The 19,618-nt window shown below is 43.1% G+C and overlaps 1 protein-coding gene across 1 annotated transcript in view; it reads right to left on the bottom strand.

Moving 5' to 3' along the window:
- The window catches only part of LOC141084518 (cyclic nucleotide-binding domain-containing protein 2-like), a 346,033-nt gene that overhangs the window by 307,590 nt on the left and 18,825 nt on the right, over positions 1-19,618 (bottom strand). Inside the window, exon 2 of the mRNA XM_073569275.1 lies at positions 8,244-8,394. Coding sequence (XP_073425376.1) covers positions 8,244-8,394 — 151 coding nt within the window. The remainder of the gene's footprint in view (positions 1-8,243; positions 8,395-19,618) is intronic.

Raw genomic sequence — 19,618 nt, 5'->3', positions numbered from 1 at the left:
ATACATGGGCTGCACATGGATGGCACACAGACAGCACATGGATGGCTCACGGATGGAGCAAGGATGATACACGGACTGCACATGGATGACACACGGATGATTCATGGATGGAGCAAGGATGATACATGCACTGCACATGAATGGCACACAGACAGCACACGGATGACACATGGATGGCTCACGGATGGAGCAAGGATGATACATGGGCTGCACAAGGATGGCACACAGACAGCACACGGATGACACATGGATGGCTCACGGATGGAGCAAGGATGATACATGGGCTGCACAAGGATGGCACACAGACAGCACACGGATGACACATGGATGGCTCACGGATGGAGCAAGGATGATACATGGGCTGTACACGGAGGGCACACAGACAGCACATGGATGGCTCACGGATGATACACGGACTGCACATGGATGACACACGGATGATTCACGGATGGAGCAAGGATGATACACGGACTGCACAAGGATGGCACACAGACAGCACACGGACGGCACATGGATGGCTCATGGATGGAGCAAGGATGATACATGGGCTGTACACGGAGGGCACACAGACAGCACACGGACAGCAAATGGATGGCTCACGGATGGAGCAAGGATGATACACGGACTGCCTACGGATGACACATGGATGGCACATAGTTGGCAAACGGATGGCTAACGGATAGAGCAAGTATGACACATGGACTGCACACGGATGACACATGAATGGAGCAAAGATGATACATGAACTGCACATGGATGACACACAGCAAACAAATGACACACTGATGGCACACGGATGACACAGATGGAGCAAGGATGATACATTGACTGCACACGGATGACACACGGATGGCACATGGATGGCACACACATCTTGTTCATTTTGCTTACAGGCCCATTGATTTGAATGGCTGAGTTTAATCTGAGACTCAGGATTAAAATGGACACGTCATGTTTTTTTGTCTTTTTTTGACAAATCGCAAATAAACACATCCGTATTTACAGCCACATAGATATAATGCAAAAAAACATGGATGGAACACGTATGTTAAAAATGGACGTACAAGCCGGTGAAGTCGTGCGTGGAAACCCTGGAGCAGGTAACTGAAGTAACAAATTCATATTTCGGGCGGCTTTGTTGTACAATGGAGATATAGGAAGAAAAATACCAGGGGTGCAAAAACGAACGCCAAAATGCTGCAGGAGCAGCTTCAGGAAAAAAGGTGCCTGCTTTTCCCTGAAGCGACCTTGTGTGAGATAACTTTAACTGCAAGACCGTTAGATTCAAGACTTCATGTACACATATGCCAGAAAACAAGGGGGAATGGTAACCTCATCCCCTTTAAGTCTCTTCCCCATATAACCAAGGTAGGATAAACTACCCATTTTTTACATCTACACATGGGAAATAAAGGCCGATACAGCTGCGCTCTATTTTTACTGTGTGCGACTGAAGTTATTTTTGTGCAAGAAAACTTTTCTCTATTAATAGTAAACCAGGGTGAAATATGAGCCATGGTAGATTCATGCAAAACTCTGCTTTTCCGCTCAGTCATTTTCTTATGTTCATATTTCTCTTTCTAACGTCTGGGAGAAACACCGCGGCTGCTGAGAGTTATGTCTCCTCTGGAAATGGTTGTCTATTGACTGTCTGCTTGTTTTATGCCGCACGCTGATACTTGTGAAATCTAATTCAAAGAAAAGAAGAAACTGAAAGTGCGGATGATGAGGAAAATCACAGCCGTGGGAAAGAAACGTCGCCGTTACCATAAACTAAGAACCGGCAGAGATGGACACTCAGTGATCTGAGTGGTATACATACCAGCTGCAGAACAACAAAATCAGCTGCTTAAAAGGGACCGTTCACTGGATTTTTTTTGTTTAAACTGAGTATTTAATCCAATTGACCCAACTCCTCTGATTCTGGAACAGTTTTTCTTTTTTTTCTGTGCCCTTCCATTCCAAAGTTATGCCCCTTGGAAACAAAGGTGCCAATTCTCCCTTCAAGCAACTTGAGCATATATCACAGAACTTCTGTGGGCGTTGGCTTCTTCCTCCTCTAAGGATGGCCAATCAAAACACGGCCGCGCCCACAAAGTTCTGTCATCCACGCCCAGTTTCTCGCAGGGAAAAAATAGGCATGATTATTACCGAGGGGCATAACTTTAGAACGGAGGGGCACAGAAGAAAAAGGAAAACTGATCCAGAATCAGCGGAGCAAAGACAGTTGGAGGAGGTACTCAGTTTAAATTTAAAAAGTCCAGTGAAATTTCCTCTTTAAAAGCAAATTATTTTTCCTCTTAACATATTCTGAGATAAGTGGGGCAAGATGGCCAGTTTTAACCCCTCAGTAATGGCCTCCATCCATGTGACCTATCACTATGTGGAGACGACTCTGGTGCTGAGCACACCCCATGCAGCATGGATACCGGCTGTCATACACAGTCAGCAGCCAGCAGTCACTAATGCAAGTGAAGTTGACTCAGATTGCATCAGTTTAACCTGTTAAATGTCACTATAAAGCATGACACTAGCACTTCTGATGGCGAAGGGAGGCTGTGGTGGCAACTGTAAGCCTTTAGAAGGTCCCCATGAGTGCCATGCAAGATCTCCTATAAAGCCTAGCACCGTTTGTGGCTTCATAGGAGATTGCGTATCCTGCAATACTTATGTATTGCAGAGGGCAGTGATCAAAAGATTGCAGGTTTTATGGGGACTTAAAAATATATAAAAAATTAAGAGGAAAGAATGAAAGCGCAGAAAGTGAAAAAAAAAAGTCCGGTCTTTAAGGGGTTAAAAACAAACAAACAATTTTGTGATACTCCATCGGCAGATAGTCATACTGTATGTGTCTAGATTGCAGCTTGTTGAGGGTTTTGCTAGAATATTGATTATGTTTAGTGAAAAATTGGAGTCCTTATAATTTGTGGATACATATTTAGGGGGTGCCATGAATGCACCCATTCTCTTGTGCCTGAACGGGCCATCGTTTTAAAAATAAGAAAGCCAAAGTATTTTTTATCAAGTGAGTCTTCTATCACGGCTGGTATCAGCACCAACAGACCTAGGGCAAGCCATGGCACTCTGGGTATACATGCCCTAAAGTTGAGATGATGAGCCTGAGGTACACAGCGGCACCACACTGGGATTATCATCTGGGGCAGATTCCATACTTGCCAGGTCTCCCACAATATCTGGGATTTTTTTTGGCAGAAAAAGTCAAGTCACAAGTATTTTTAATCAAGGTTATTTGTCAATTCGCATTTTTTTTTCATTTAGAAGAACTGGAGCTGAAGTGGTTAAAGTAATTAGTGTATTAGGAGATGGCCTACCTTGTAAAGATCAAATTGTGCCATTCAAGAGTAATCAAGCATGGAAACCAAATGCAAATCAGATTGTAAGTGCACTGGAGCTGGGCAAGTGCACTGATACACTGACACACCCCAGTGCACTGCCAGCCTGATTTGCATATTGCTTTCTATGTGTGACGACTCCTAGAGTGAACCCTCTGGGTCGTGATACCAACCCACCCCGGACGAGCTGACCTAGTGAGGACCACCCCCTATACAGGGAGTGTCAGGGGCAGACCCAGGGGGGTAAAGTACCATGATTGCTGGAACCAGGTGGCCGGCTCACAGGAGACCGTGTTAACAAGGATGAGACGTGAACACACAGGATATACAGAAGTGTGTAAAGCGTGGACACGGGAGCACGCAGAGTACAGTATAGTGCAGAGCATGTACACGGGGGCACACGGGGTACTGGATAGTGCAGGGCGTGTACATGAGGGCACGCTGGAAACAGGAGTATGTATAGCGTGTGCAGGGAAGCACACCCGGGTACGAGGCTAAACAGAGTGCGTACGGGGAAGCACGCCCATGTACAAGGTAGAGTAGAGCGCGCGCTGGGAAGCACGCCGGAGCACAAGGCAAAGCAGAGCGTGCGCTGGGAAGCACGCCGGAGCACAAGGCAAAGCAGACCGTGTGCTAAGAATCACGGCAGAGCACAGGGCAGGGGACCTGAGTACAGAGAGCGGCTAAGCAGGTCTAGCAAGGAAGTCTAGGGAAGGTGACCTGATGGACGGACGGACGTGTCAGTATAGAGAAAGATAGGTTTGCACAGTTTAGACAGGTGTCCGTTACTACAGTGGGGAAACAGCTAGGAAAGTGTAGTGGACGTGCAGTACCTTGGGTTGACCATTAGATGGCAGGGAGGTGTGTGAGCAAAGGACTTGACATCAGCTTAGGGCTTTAGAAACCGTTGGTCATTGGGGGCGGAGTTACAGTGACAGGGGATCGGGAGTGCTATAAATACTGAGGGAGGGTTCCAGAAGGTTCCAGTCCCCAGGGGGAGCACCAGTGACAGGAGGACTGTGACAGTCTGTGCGCTGTGAGGAGAATCCCAACCAGGGGGACTGAGGAGAGAGAACGTCAAGGGGGTGGTCCTGACAGGAATACCACAATATAGACGAGACACAGAGGTTATATCGACGAGGCACAGAGGTTACGGATACCGTGTTAAGAAAGACGCTGTGACCAGTGAAATTACTGTTGGTTTACGGGCCTAAGGCGGCCACAGTGACGGACCTGTCAAAAGCGTCAACAAGAGTAAAGGGACAGTACGTATATATATACGTCCCTGGTGAAAGTACAGTGTTCTGTGGTGTATTGTAACCGGAGTGCCTCGAGGAAAATTGCGGAGTGCTGTGAGGCTGTCAGGTGGACAGCAAGTGAATAAAGCTTGGACCTGTTGCACCCAGAATCTGTCTCCATCTTGTCTCTGTTTCGTCTCTGCACGGTAAGAAGAGGGACCACCCCCCAGCTCGCCCCAGCACCTCTACAGAAGCATAACAATAATCATGCGCCTCCTACAGGAAGAGGCAGTCTGATATAGGGCATGTGTGCTGGGACTTTCGGGCCAGGTCCTCCAGGATCATAGAGACATCAGGGATGGCGTGGCTGCAGTCAGGCTATGGGAAAGCGCATGCGCGCTAGACAAAGTCATAGAGTCGAGTGAACAAGCACAGAGTTAAACATGGGAGGTGCGCGTGCGCACTTGACAGGACCCCCGGACTGGCCGCGATAACGGAAGTGATAACGTCGGGCGCTGAGCCCCAGCTCCGGGGGAATGCAGTGATAGCAACATGACACTATGGTAGATTTATCATGACTGACACATTGGATCTCTGAAAAAAAATTAATAATATGTATTGGGGGGACAAGCACCTACACAGCCATAACAGTACTGCCATATGTAGAAACTTGCTAAAAGGGTGCAGTAAAAACTGGCGCCAGGATAATTAGTGGGTGATAGTCATGGGGCCTTGTTTCCCCTTGGACTATTCTTCACACTAATCATGTTATTATCTCCCTGTTGTTGTAACATGTTTAGCTACTGTAGAGCGGCATCACCACTGGCTCTTTGCAGGTCTCTGCCTCCCTGACAATGTGCAATAAGCACCACGGCTTCATCGGCACACGGCACATGTCCAGGGATGCAGCAGTGACATGGGACACAGCCTTACTGGCTCTGCAAATCTCATGGCTGGCTGTGTCCTGTATCACTGCTGCCTCCCTGGACATGCATTGTACACGCATGAAGCCAAGGTTTTGCAAACTCAGCTTACTGGACATTGTCAGGGGGCATAGATGAAGCCCAGGTTTCGCACACTCAGCTTACTGCACATTGTCAAGGGCATAGATGAAGCCCAGGTTTCGCACACTCAGCTTACTGCACATTGTCAGGGGCATAGATGAAGCCCAGGTTTCGCACACTCAGCTTACTGGACATTGTCAGGGGGCATAGATGAAGCCCAGGTTTCGCACACTCAGCTTACTGCACATTGTCAGGGGCATAGATGAAGCCCAGGTTTCGCGCACTCAGCTTACTGGACATTGTCAGGGCACAAGGATGAAGCCCAGATTTTGCGCACTCGGCTTACTGGACATTGTCAGGGGGCATAGATGAAGCCCAGGTTTCGCTCACTCGGCTTACTGCACATTTTCAGGGGGCATAGATGATGCCCAGGTTTCGCACACTCAGCTTACTGCACATTTTCAGGGGACATAGATGAAGCCCAGGTTTCGCACACTCGGCTTACTGCACATTTTCAGGGGGCAGTGATGAAGCCAGTCTTGAAAATGATGTTGCTCTGTCCGTGATTAGTCTGTGGAAACATAACGCAGCCCACTACTAGTCACCCACTAATTAGCCTATCACCACAGCCACCGCAGTTATAAAATAGTTTTTATGGCATATGCTAAAATCAATAAGGCAAAAAAAAAAGCTGTAAAGAAGGGTATAAAGTGAGCAATAAATACACAGTGGTAGTTTGGGGGGCGGCGGGAAGCTGTCAGGTTCCCTTTAAGGCCTCATTCAGGCATTGGCTTTAATTCACTGATTCAAAAAAATCGTCCAAGTTTCATCTGTTTTTTTGGATCCGTTTTTACCATCAGTGATTTTCACATATGGATAAATTAAGAAATGACAAAGCTTCTCCTATCCATTCAGCGATAATAATCGCTAACAGCACACGGACGGCAGCCATGATTTTCACGAATACATAGCCTTGCATTGACCCTTTTCATCAGTGCTGCCAGTAAATAATGGAAACACACTCTGTGATTATTACACAGACACAGGAACCGCCAAACACCAAGGACAAGTGAACAGCCCTATAGACTATAATGGGTGCGATTTGCCCGTTCACTAACAGCATGCTGGTGAAAAATTGACAGCAAAATAAATTGAAAAACTGTACATAGTTATTTAATAAAATGAGAAAACCTATTTTTTGGCATCAAACTGGGAAATCCCTTATGTTCTCAGGCAGTCACATAGTGGGTTTTCCTTCCTACTATAACACAGGGATACAATAGATAATTGCTCATTGGTATTTGTCGATATCCTCATCACCCGGCAATCAGCTCTTCCATTGCAGCAGATACCGATGGGACTCATTGTTAATTTATATCAATCGCTGACCCCTGAGTAAACACACTGCCCCCCCGCCTCTGTTCTGAAGTCATGATATATGGGTTTATATACAGACGCCACGTCTCAATTTCACCCACATTGCTTGTAATGCCTGTTGGGCACAAAGGTGGAACCCATGACAAATGACAGGTCTGGTGTAATGTGAACCACATGTGCTGGAATAAAATTGTACAGAAGCTTCCAGCAACCAGAGCGAGTCGTACCGGCAGCGGCGATATAGAAAAATGACATTGTACATGTGTGATATACACAACTTGTGGGTTATTGCTTTCAGTGACCGAAAAGGAGTTAAAAGGGCTGGATTATTGCAAAACTAAAAGTGTAGTAAATACCTACATTAAAGGGGATGTGTCATTACCTGCTATTTTTCACATCATATTTATATATAAAATGTTTTTTTTATGTATTTATTTTCCATATCACTATATATATATATCTACAAATAAAAAATCTTGCATTTTTGTATGCTTCTTCCTGTTGGGCTCTGAAGATTAGCAGCAATAGACTGATTCATACTGAATTGTACTGAATTATTTTGTGAGCATGCTCCAATCAGGGCAAAGATCACTGTGAAGGGAGGAGGAGGTGAGCTGTGACATCCCCTATTGTGAATGGTGGATCCTGTGTTATCTACTGTATATAGAGGTCTTATCAGTCATTGTACAGGAGGAGGAGGTGAGCTGTGATATCACCTATTGTGAATGATGTGAGAACTTGCATTAGACTTGTGATGTAATACTCTAGCTATCAGTTTAGAAAGTTCTGTTCCTAGCAGTCAGCATGGTGGGAATGTTTATTAAAGGTGTGCTGAAGGTGCCTAAAAAAATAGCATTCATTCTTGTTGTTGATCAGGGGGACTTGAACCTGTAATCACTTGATCCCTTGAACTCTATGTTACAGTACTTTAGTATTGCAGTATACAGTGAAAGTCTCAGTCTCTTATGAAGCCCAGTCCATTGCTCGGCTTCACAAGAATATCAAGAAGATGAGGACAGGAGCCTTCAATTGGCCTCTGGCTGTCACTGCAACCTATGAAACAGGTGGCACCCGCAGTGTATGGATCCTGCTCAGTATAGTAATGGAGCATATACACTGTACATGCACTGTGTAGCTCACCAAAGGGTTAAAATATGCTTTATGGGTGGGGCTTTTATTCAGGGGTGGGACCCATTCTGAGATTTGCTGTAAAGCTGTCGATTTCCGAGCACGCCACTGAGCTTCTACATATAAAATAATGTCCTTCATACCTTGCTTGCTGGGAGAGTCTCTGTTTTACAATCTTCAGGATCTCTGGGCTGTAATAAATATTGTATCGCGTTTAGAGCCGCGTCCATTTCATCTTCATCATCATCACTTCTTCCTTCATTGGTATCAGTATTGTGTTCATTGGGCAAAGGGCTGCAAAGCAGAAAATGTATTAACCTTTTCTATGTATACTGTTGTAGTATAGATTACATTGACAAATTCCCTTTAAAGGAGACCTTTTACTGGCTTTTTTTTTTGTTTATTTAAATGGAGTATATCCTCCAATTTCTGCTGATCCACTAATTCTGGAACAGTTTTGCTTTTTCTTCCACGTCCCTCCATTCTAGAGTTATTCCCCCTGTAATGAAAGAGGCAAATTTACTCTTTAAGCAACTGGGTGTGCACCACAAAACTTCTCTGTGGGCGTGGCTGTGTTTTTATTGGCCAGAGCATGAGAGGAGAAAAGGAAACACCCACAGAGAAGTTTGCTCGAAGTGAAAATTTGCATCGTTATTACTGGGGGGGCAAAACTTTGGAATGGAGGGGCACAGAAGAGAAAGAAAAATTGTTCCAGAATCAGAGGAACAGTAGCAACTGGAGGAGGTGCACAATTTAAATGAAAGAAATCCAGTAAAAAGTCCCTTTAAAGTCTTCCGTACATGTCACATAAGAATCTGTAGTCCCCTGGGCATTTTTCTACTAATTTTTGTACTTCATATAATTCATCCTTCACCCCGTAATGTAATATTCACCTCGTGCTGAAAATGGAGCACACACGGACAGGACATTGACCAATGTTATCCAATGTGTTCCTTCACATGAGCGTTTTCCCATACCAGTGGTCTGTGCGGAAAAAGTCACAGCGTGCCCCAGTCTCATCTGTTTTTCGGATTTAAAAAAAACAGCGATGGAACACAGGGGACAATGCAATAGCTTTACCTAGATGAAAAATGGACCATCATCTGATAAACTTGTGTGAACTTAGCCTTACGCCAGGTCCAGATGGCAGCATGGAAAATCTTCCCAGTCCACAAATGGCAGGTGAGACTGGCACTGCATGCAGAACCGTATATTCGCCCTTCCTGACCGGTGTGCCAGTACTGCCTTTACAATTCATTCATTTTTCCAGTTCATCAAACAGACACAACTAGTTCATGCTGAGATTTTTTTCCAAGCAGACCATCGATCCAGGTGAAAAATTGCCATATGCACTGACATATTGGCTGTAAAAGTCAGTATGCGGTCCGAGAAACAGCAGAAAATATAATATATCCATCTATACACCATAACATAATGCAGGCTCCAGGGCACAGCAATTTTCTTTACTTTTTCATCCGTATACTTTAACCTCTTCATGACTTAATTTTTTATTCTTTTCTTCAACATAGCTGAATGGCGGCTCATTTTTTTTTTTCTCAATAGGAAAAGTTGTAGTTTTGAAGTACATCTTTAATATTACCATACAATGTACTGGGAAATTTCAAAAAAGCGTAGTAATTTGGCAAGGTTTTCATTTTACACTTTTCATTGTATGAGAAATATTACTATTATTCTGCAGTGCAGTGCAATTAAAGGGATACCAAACCTGTATTTTTTTATGTTTTTTTTTTCCTTTTAGACTGCTTAGAGGACTTGAAAATGTGATCATCTGATCGCTTGTTCTATACGCTGCAGTATACAGACAAAATGGCGTCTCCCTAAGGCTTCTTTCACACATCCGGCTTTGTGTCTCTGGCGCCGTGTGGCGAAAAGCCGTAGGGGCGGATCCGGGATGTGCCGGAGACACCGGATGCCTGTGTGGCCGGATACGGTGGCGCCCACATTTAAAAGAGCAGCGCGAGACTCACAGTCTTCGCGCATGCGCTGTGAGAAAAACCGGTCCGGCGCTGTCAAAAAACGTTGCAGCGAACGTTTTTTGCAGACGCCGGACAGCTACTTCTTGCCGTATCCGGCACGGTGCGGCGACAATACAACTCTATGGGACAAAACCGGATCCGGTTGTTCCAAATTTCGCCGCATCGTGCCGGATTCAAAAAGCCGGATGTGTGAAAGCAGCCTAAAAGGTCTAAGAAGGCGATGGTGGAGTCCTTCAGCAGGAGCCTGGCTGATTTGATTAGCTATATGCCACGGTCAGTGGTCGCAGAAAGGTAGAACTATCCATTGTTGGACAGAGGTAGGAAAGGTCCAGCAGTAACATTGACTTGGGAACAAACTGTTCAACTTCATGCAAATATTATCACAAATTTCACAAATTTACTTTTGCTTCTAAATAAAAATAAACTACATAGTTTGCTGGGTAAATGATGAGATACTGCTTTTGTCTGCACATAGTGAATTAATGTATTGGCCAATTACTGCTCATGTTGGTGGTAAGTGGCTTACTCCTGCAGAGGGGCCCACCGGAGGATTCTCCTCTTCTCCTGTGGGCCAGTCCGAGCCTTCAACTATCCATGATCCTGAGTCCGCTCCATTACTTGGGGAGTTTGATGTCTAAATGCATAAATTACAAAGCCTACACCCCTTTATATAAAAAAAAATAATTAAATGGTTCACAGTAACCTTTTAGTCCCTGGTCAGTGGTAGATTTTTTTTGCTCAGCAGACTTGACCCATACGTAAAATGACTAAGGAGGGTGGAAAAACCCTTTAATTCTTCATTTCATGGTAAATGAGAATCAGCGGAAAAATATTCTGGAGTCTTCAGAAAAAGATGAAGAAAAATGGCGGACACTTCGAAGAATATGACAAATTCAGTTTCCTTTATTCGTGCATTCGTTTAAAAAGTTATATGCATGGCTCCATGTTACACCTCTGACGCGTTTCGAGCGCATCAAACGCCCTTAATCGTCGAGATCTTGGAGACGTCGTCTTCGTTCATTATGTTCAAAATTCTGCTAAATTGTTCCATTGTGATCAGGGCTGGGACAAGGGATAGGCAAGGTAGGCATCTGACTAGGGCGCTACCTCCTGCCTACCCAAGGGGGGGGCACGTTGAAGAAAAAAATAGCTGAATACCTGCGGTTGGCCGTAACCTTCCTACAACCACAAGCATTCAGGACAGTGACGGCGGAGCTGCTTACACACAAGGGAGCAGTGTCAGTTACTGAAACCGCTCACCCCTCTCTCTGCCTGCACCCCGGCCATCGCTCCCTCCCTGCACTCAATTGTATTCTGGTCAGTAGGATGTGAATACAATTGTAGTAGGTGCCGACCAGGACAGGAGCAGAGGAGCCGGCATCTACTCCCTGCTCAGTCAGGAACGTCAGCAAGATGCAGGTTACTTCCAGCCTGTTAGTGACGACACACGAAGGGTACGTCGGATGGTGCCATGCAGTGACATCATTGTGCCATCAAACACCCACATCTATCCAGGGTAGAAGAAGAGACAGTGGACTACTAGCTTGGATTAGATGAGTATAAGCTTTTTTTTTACATTGTTATATTACTAGGCCATGAAATTAGGGACTGTACAGGAAGGGAAGGGGGCACATAAAATGAGGGGAAAAAAATTGGAAAATCCAGCAACTGGAAAAGTAATAAAACATCACATTTATTGGCAGATTAAAACATAAAAAAGAAAAATTTAAAAACCATGATAGTGTAATGGTCGACGCGTTTCGAGCTACACTAGCTCTTAATCACCGTGATGTTTTCTTACTTTTGCGGTTGCTGGATTTTCCAATTTTTTTCCTCAGTTTACTCACTCAGGAAGCCAGCCTGAAGTCTCCATGCACCGCATCCTTATTCCAGAAATCTCTCGACCCGGGGAACTGGTGTTTGCTCCATTGCGGGGCTTTTTTTTTTTTTACATTAAATAAGGGTCTGTACAGGGAATAAAATTAGGTTCTGTGCAGCGAGGCATGAAATGAGGGGCTGTGCATAGGGGCATAAAATGAGGGCTGTTTGGGGTGTTGTTTTTGGGTTCTAGTACTGTATGGGGTGCTGTGGTGGCCTTCATAGTATATACGGTGGGGCTGTTTTGGACATCATACTATATATGGGGGGCTGTGGTGGTGACCATACAATATATTGGTGAGTAGTGGTTACAGTTTGAAGAGGGCAGCATGGTGGGCAGTATGAGGGCATAGTGTGAAGAGGGGTTCACAGAATGGATACGAAGATGGGACAGCATGAAATGGGAGAACAGCATGGCTGTGGGACAGTGTGGAGATATGGAAAGTGTAATGGAAAATTAGAGAGGAGACCACCATAGTACAGGTCAAGGTTCATAAGGGTGATGGTGTGGCAGTTATAGCTGATAATAGCAGACAGTGTGAAGGTCATATACCATAGGAGGCTTATTTAGGATACAGTATGGACAGATATTTTTATGCAGAGGGCATTTTAGTAATCTCTGAGGTGTGCTGCAAAAGACCGGAGAAGAGGGAGGTCTGCAGAGACCAGCTGTGGATGTGAAAAGTCATCATGGCAGCTAGAAAAGATGGAGATGAAAAGAAAGAGACTACTCCAGAGAAGATATCATCTATAAGGTCCCTGGATGTAAACATTTATTTGTGATATTGACTATGTCTCATCAGTTCTGTTGTTCCAGTATGGTCCGCAGTCTGATGATGGCTATTGTAGGGTTGTAGGTTGATGCAATACATTTGTTTATATGGCTGACTTGACACTACTATTGATTGTTGTCCTAAGATTGGTTCTTGTATTTAAGTACTTTGGGTTCTGGTCATGTATTCATGCACTTATGGCGGTTCTGATGACATATTCATGTACTAATGGTGGTTCTTGAAACGTATTAATTTACTAACTGTGGTTCTGCTATCGTAGTTATGTACTAATGGTGGTTCTGATGATGTATTCATGTACTGATGGTGGTTCTGGTGATGTATTCATGTACTAATGGCAGGGTGGATTTGATTTAAATCTAACTGATTTAAATCACGATTTAAACCACTAGTCAGTAAGGCTTGATTTAAATCAGTGATTTAAATCAAAGTTTCTACCTAAACTAGTTCTTGCTACTTTAACATGCAAGTAGATGAAGATTTTTAGAATCACTTTTTATATTACTTTTTTCTCCCCAGTTTAATGGGTTAATCATTCATATTTGGACACCACTGTTCTGTTGTACTTAGGAGGGAGAAAAATAATCCTGACCTTAATAACAATTTAAATAGATTTATTCAACTGAAACAATAACAACATTACAGCATAAGTTATTTGCTTAAACAAACATCCATGTTTGTTAACTAATTTGGCTAAACAAAATATATATATATTTTAAGAAACTTAGACTGTCAGCCCAGCCGACACATGAAAAACTTAAATACTACTGTCCCTGCTGTCCTCTGTAGCTCACTTGTTGTCATCTTCATCATCATCTTCTTTGTTCCTATTCATAATCTGGAAAAGAAAAACAAGCTTTCCTGCTTTATTGGGTCCCAACCGATTTCTCAATTTAGAATGAATGAGTCCAAAGGAAGAGAATATTGTTTCAACGCCTGCAGAAGAAGCTACTGCTGTTAAAAGTGAAATCATTACTTGAACAGTCTCTAAATCCAAGCGCTTAAGTGACTTCCACCAGTTTACTGGTGTGACCTTCCTTAAAATATCTTCAGCAAACATACATTTCTTGAATGGTTCCCCCTTAGCTCTGGTTTATTATAGTTGGCATTAAAGATGGATGATTGCTGGATACCCATGTCATAGCTAACTCCTCTTCCTCAGCACTTAGGTTTTGACCCTGATATTGGATATTGACAATATTTGCCAAAAAATGAGCTGGAGTCAGTGCTTGTCCCATTCGTTTGTTTACTGCTTGTAATTTAATTCTGTCCATGTGTAGTTCTGTTTTTAAGTGTTCACTCAGTTCCTTCCAAATTTCAACAGCATCCGCAATAAAACAGCTATTTTTCTGTATTTTGTTTAAAGCTTGAGAGATGGGTTTCAGGAAGCTCAGCATATGTTCAACATTTCTCTTAAGCCCAATGTTGAGGATTTTGGCCGTGACAGTGCCATCTATTTTATCTCGATTTTCTTCACAAAGTGTCATCAGAATAGGCCAGTTTTTGATATACTGCTCAAAACAGTCCACCACAGAGTTCCATCTAACATCTTGTGGGAGCGTTAGCTTGGTTCCACCCATCCTTTTCAGAGCTGCTGCAGCAAAATGATTATTATGGAAGTATTTAGCAATTTCAACAACATTAGCCTTTATTTCTGGAACACTTAAGTCTTTGGCTAAGAGGTGCAGCAAATGAGCACTGCAACCATATGTTATTAGCAGCTTTGTATTCCCTCCCTGCTCTTCTAAATCTCTTCTCATCTTGGATACGTTTGCAGCATTGTCAGTGACCAAACTGCGTACTAGACATTTGAATTTTTGTTCACATGTCGTTATAGCTTTTACTGCCACTTCTTGTAAGTATTCTGCTGTGTGTGCATTTCCTGACGTATCAGTTGTTTGTGCAAGGAAGACTTTACCTTCTTCTGTTGTTATACAAGCACATACAATAGGATCATTGTGGACATTACTCCACCCATCAATACTTAGGTTAACAATTTTACCCTCCAGAGCTGTTGCACATTGCTCCATTTCTCTGTCATACACTTGATCCAGCAGTTTCCCTGCAACATCAGCTCTGCTGGGTGGACTGTATCCTGGTCTCAGTGACTGAACCATATTAATGAAATGTGGGTTCTCAGTCAGACGGAAAGAAGAGTTCGTTGCATAAATAAACTGGGCAATTTTTTCATCAATCAACTCTTTTTCTAATCTGCTAGTTCTTATCACAAACCTATCTATGGTGGTTCCAGGAGGTAAAGGTTTTTTCTTCCTTTTGGGTGATGGTGATATGTGGCTGTGGGTGTCTGATGATGATGCTGCTGCTGCTAATGAAGCACTATCCTGGATGGATAACTCTGAAACTGTAGAACAGGATGATGGTGATCTTGGAGGTGGATAGTTTCCAGAATCCATGAATTCCCCTAAACAAAAAAAGTCAATGCTGTTATTTTATTGTTTATACAATTTCTGCTTATTGTACACAACACATCACTGCCCCTGCCCCAAAAGGAATATTTGTTTTTCTTCATAACTGTACCAAATGACAGTAACATGCAGTAATATTAAGAAATATAATTTTTCTCACACATGACAGTTCAGTCTTTAGAAATAGGATTCAATAAAAATGTTTACCAACCTGAAGATCCTGCCTGTTCAGAAGTGTTTCTTTGGTCATCTTCATCACCGCACTTCTCATGATGTTGCCTCATTCGCGCCACCAGGCCTTGCATCTCTTTGTTGCATCATTTGCATTTTGCACGCATGCCTGCCTTACCGATAGGCAAAGGAGCTTCATTAAAATATTCCCAAACTGGGTCTCTTTTACGGCCTGCTGCCATTATAAGGAAAGAATGTAATAAACCTCAGATCGTACACACAAACAGATCCAGACTTGTCTGTCTGTGGCTATGCTGCAGTATTGTGCTCAAAGTTTCACTTTCATTTTCTTGTCTGCTTGCCCTTCCTCCTCCTCACACTTAGATTCACATTCTTCTTGTGTTGTGCAGATCTATTCCACTCCAAACAATCAGAAACATATTGTCTAACTTCTTGGACTTGGCACTGAAGGGGTTGATTCTGTATTCATAGGTTTGTAGAACAATAGGATTAAGGTCTTTTTCTCAACTCTGTTCATGTTGTAACATTTTTGCCGTGAAGAAGAGGCTGGGACCTCTGCGGAGTCAAATTCAGTTTTGAGAACTGCGTAAGTAAAGCGAGCGTCTGTGATAATATAGGAGAGAAACTGCCCACTAATCCTACAGAAACCTCTGGAAAAGCATGGCATTGTGAATGTTACACATATACAGCCTTTATTCTACTGAGTTAAACAACTCAGCTTTATCTCATGATGGAAGAACCTTTGGATGGTAAAATATTTTCCTCAAAAAGCAGTTTATTGAAAAAAATCTGATTTAAATCAAAAAAATCCGATTTAAATCAAAAAAATCTGATTTTTTTGATTTTTTTAAAAAAAAATTGATTTTTATCCACCCTGACTAATGGTGGTTCTGGTGATGTATTCATGTACTGATGGTGGTTCTGGTGATGTATTCATGTACTGATGGTGGTTCTGGTGATGTATTCATGTACTGATGGTGGTTCTGGTGATATATTCATGTACTGATGGTGGTTACGGTAACGTATTCATGTACTGATGGTGGTTCTGGTGATGTATTCATGTACTGATGGTGGTTCTGGTGATGTATTCATGTACTGATGGTGGGTCTGGTGATGTATTCATGTACTGATGGTGGTTCTGATGATATATTCATGTACTGATGGTAGTTCTGGTGATGTATTCATGTACTAATGGTGGTTCTGGTGATGTATTCATGTACTGATGGTGGTTCTGGTGATGTATTCATGTACTAATGGTGGTTCTGGTGATGTATTCATGTACTGTTGGTGAATGCGGTGATGTATTTATTTACAGATGAAGTTTCTGGTGACATATTCATGTATTATTGATGGCTCTGGTGCTCTAGTTATGTACTTATGTACTTATGATGATTTTGGGTTCGCATTCATGTACTGATGATGGTTCTGATGATGAATATATCACCAGAATTAAAATCACTACATGAATATAGCACCAGAACAACCAACACTACATGAACATGTCACCAGAACTGGAATACGTCACCAGAACCACCATCAGTACATAAATAAATGACTTGACCACCATCAGTTTTGCGCAACCTGTATTTATCGCATGTCCGATGCAAAAACCAACAGACGTATCCCTTTAGCTATAATGGGGCTCTGTTTATTTTTCATCAGGATGTCTCCCAAATGCTAGACACCTTAATTGAAACCAAACGGCCCCCACTATAAATAAGCAATATTATTTTCCATGACTATTCTTGGGTTTGATATTTAAAGCATAGGATTTCAGGGATGAATATTGCTATTTTTTTCCTCTGTATTGTGATAATGGTTGGAAAAAAATAATTTATTCTGTATCTAACTTTGAAATTGCACATCTGTTAAGTCACAGGATAGAGGAGGCTGACTTTTTATAAAGTTCGGAAAATTAGCATCACATGGCCTTTCCTAACGATGAGAGTGAACCCTAACAGGCTAATTAACCTTGGTCAGAGTTATCTGACCTCAAAAACATCCAAGGGTGCTGAAACTTTTGCATTGGCCCATTTTCCTTTTAATAAATTTTATAATGTAAAAAATAACTACAATATATATATAATTTAAATAATTTTATTTTTTTTTGCCTAAAATACAAAGGAAATTTGTCATCTTTAGCCCTTTTAGAGACTATTTAGTCTTCAACCTGCTTAAGGCTATGTGCCCACGTAGCGTTTCTTAAGCAGAATATTCCTGAGCAGAATCGCACACCCTGCTCCCGGGAAAACGCATGTGGTTTTTGATGCACTTTTTTAAGCGTTTTTGCATGCGTTTTTTCCTAAGCGTTTTTGCCCATATAATTGATGGTATGCGGAATCGCGGGCGATTCCGCAAAATTAATGAACATGCTGCGTTTTTTAAGCAATTCCGCAGTGGTAAAAAACGCACCATTGGCAAAACATGTGCGTTTTCAATTATGATTGAATGGAATGCTTTTTTTTAAGCGTTTCTGCGGCAGAATCGCGCGTTTAAAAACACAGCGGAAACGCTTAAAAAACGCTACGTGGGCACACAGCCTGTTCACAATAGCAGTCATTTTGACCAGGAGGTGTCCAAACTCTTACATGCCACTGTATACTGCTTTTTTTTTTTACTTTTGCTGACTTTTTTGGTGAAAAAGGAAACAATTCTAGTGAACGTGCTCATCAGAGCTCGTTACTTGACCCATCAGAGAGGGAGTAGGGAGATACATTAGGGGTCCTGTTACTTTAGTCTCTGACCCATTTGGTGTTCTTTTTTTTGGGGGGGAGTTGGGGTGGGCACGTTTGGCATCAGCTGCCTAGGGAACCAAAATACCTTGTCTCGGATACCTTCTGTGGAAAAGCAGAGTGACAACCCACAACTGCAGCTCTCATCAGAGTTGTCACCCAGCGTTCAAATGTGACCCAACTTTCCTATTAGTTTTCCATCACTTTGCAGAAGACGGACAGTTTTGTTTTTGTCTTATGCCATTTTTATTCTGTGGGGGATTCTATACTATACTCTGATGTTATAGATGTGGTGTACTTTGTGTGGCGTTCCTCTTTATATCACAGTCCTGTGTGTTATTTGTGATCTCCTGATTCTCCAATCAGTGTGATGAATCCTGAGGCCGAGAGAGAAAAAAAGGCTCCGATTATAGCGGGAGATTAGTGTTACCGCTGTAACGCACCGAACCTCCAGGAATATATAAAAATAAAGAGGACACCAAATTATTTGCATTTAAATCAAATACCAATTTCTCCGTCTGTGGTGAGCGCCATAAATCAGGACCGCCAACACTAACTCTGCTGGGGTATTAACCACAGGATAATAGGGGAGCAAGACCCCAGTCATAGAGGCACAATATAATTATCCAGTCACTAAATAATATTAGGTGTGCATTACGAAGATCTGCAGCAGCTGAGTGTGTATTATGGAGGCTGTGCAGCAGCTGAGGCGTATTATGAGGTTCTGCAGCAGCTCAGGTGTATTAAGAGGTTCTGCAGCAGCTCAGGTGTATTGTGAGGTTCTGCAGCAGCTGAGGTGTATTATGAGGTTCTGCAGCAGCTGAGGTGTATTATGAGGTTCTGCAGCAGCTCAGGTGTATTATGAGGTTCTGCAGCAGCTGAGTGTGTATTATGAGGTTCTGCAGCAGCTCAGGTATATTATGAGGTTCTGCAGCAGCTGAGTGTGTATTATGAGGTTCTGCAGCAGCTGAGGTGTATTATGAGGTTCTGCAGCAGCTGAGGTGTATTATGAGGTTCTGCAGCAGCTGAGGCGTATTATGAGGTTCTGCAGCAGCTCAGGTGTATTAAGAGGTTCTGCAGCAGCTCAGGTGTATTGTGAGGTTCTGCAGCAGCTGAGGTGTATTATGAGGTTCTGCAGCAGCTGAGGTGTATTATGAGGTTCTGCAGCAGCTCAGGTGTATTATGAGGTTCTGCAGCAGCTGAGTGTGTATTATGAGGTTCTGCAGCAGCTCAGGTATATTATGAGGTTCTGCAGCAGCTGAGTGTGTATTATGAGGTTCTGAAGCAGCTCAGGTGTATTGTGAGGTTCTGCAGCAACTGAGGTGTATTAAGAGGTTCTGCAGCAGCTCAGGTGTATTGCGAGGTTCTGCAGCAGCTCAGGTGTATTATGAGGTTCTGCAGCAGCTGAGGTGTATTATGAGGTTCTGCAGCAGCTCAGGTGTATTATGAGGTTCTGCAGCAGCTCAGGTGTATTATGAGGTTCTGCAGCAGCTCAGGTGTAT

This window comes from Dendrobates tinctorius, unplaced genomic scaffold (assembly GCF_039654945.1).
Source record: "Dendrobates tinctorius isolate UK_male_01 unplaced genomic scaffold, ASM3965494v1 ptg000023l, whole genome shotgun sequence".
Classification (NCBI taxonomy): domain Eukaryota; kingdom Metazoa; phylum Chordata; class Amphibia; order Anura; family Dendrobatidae; genus Dendrobates; species Dendrobates tinctorius.
This window is presented reverse-complemented; position numbering and strand designations above follow the sequence as displayed.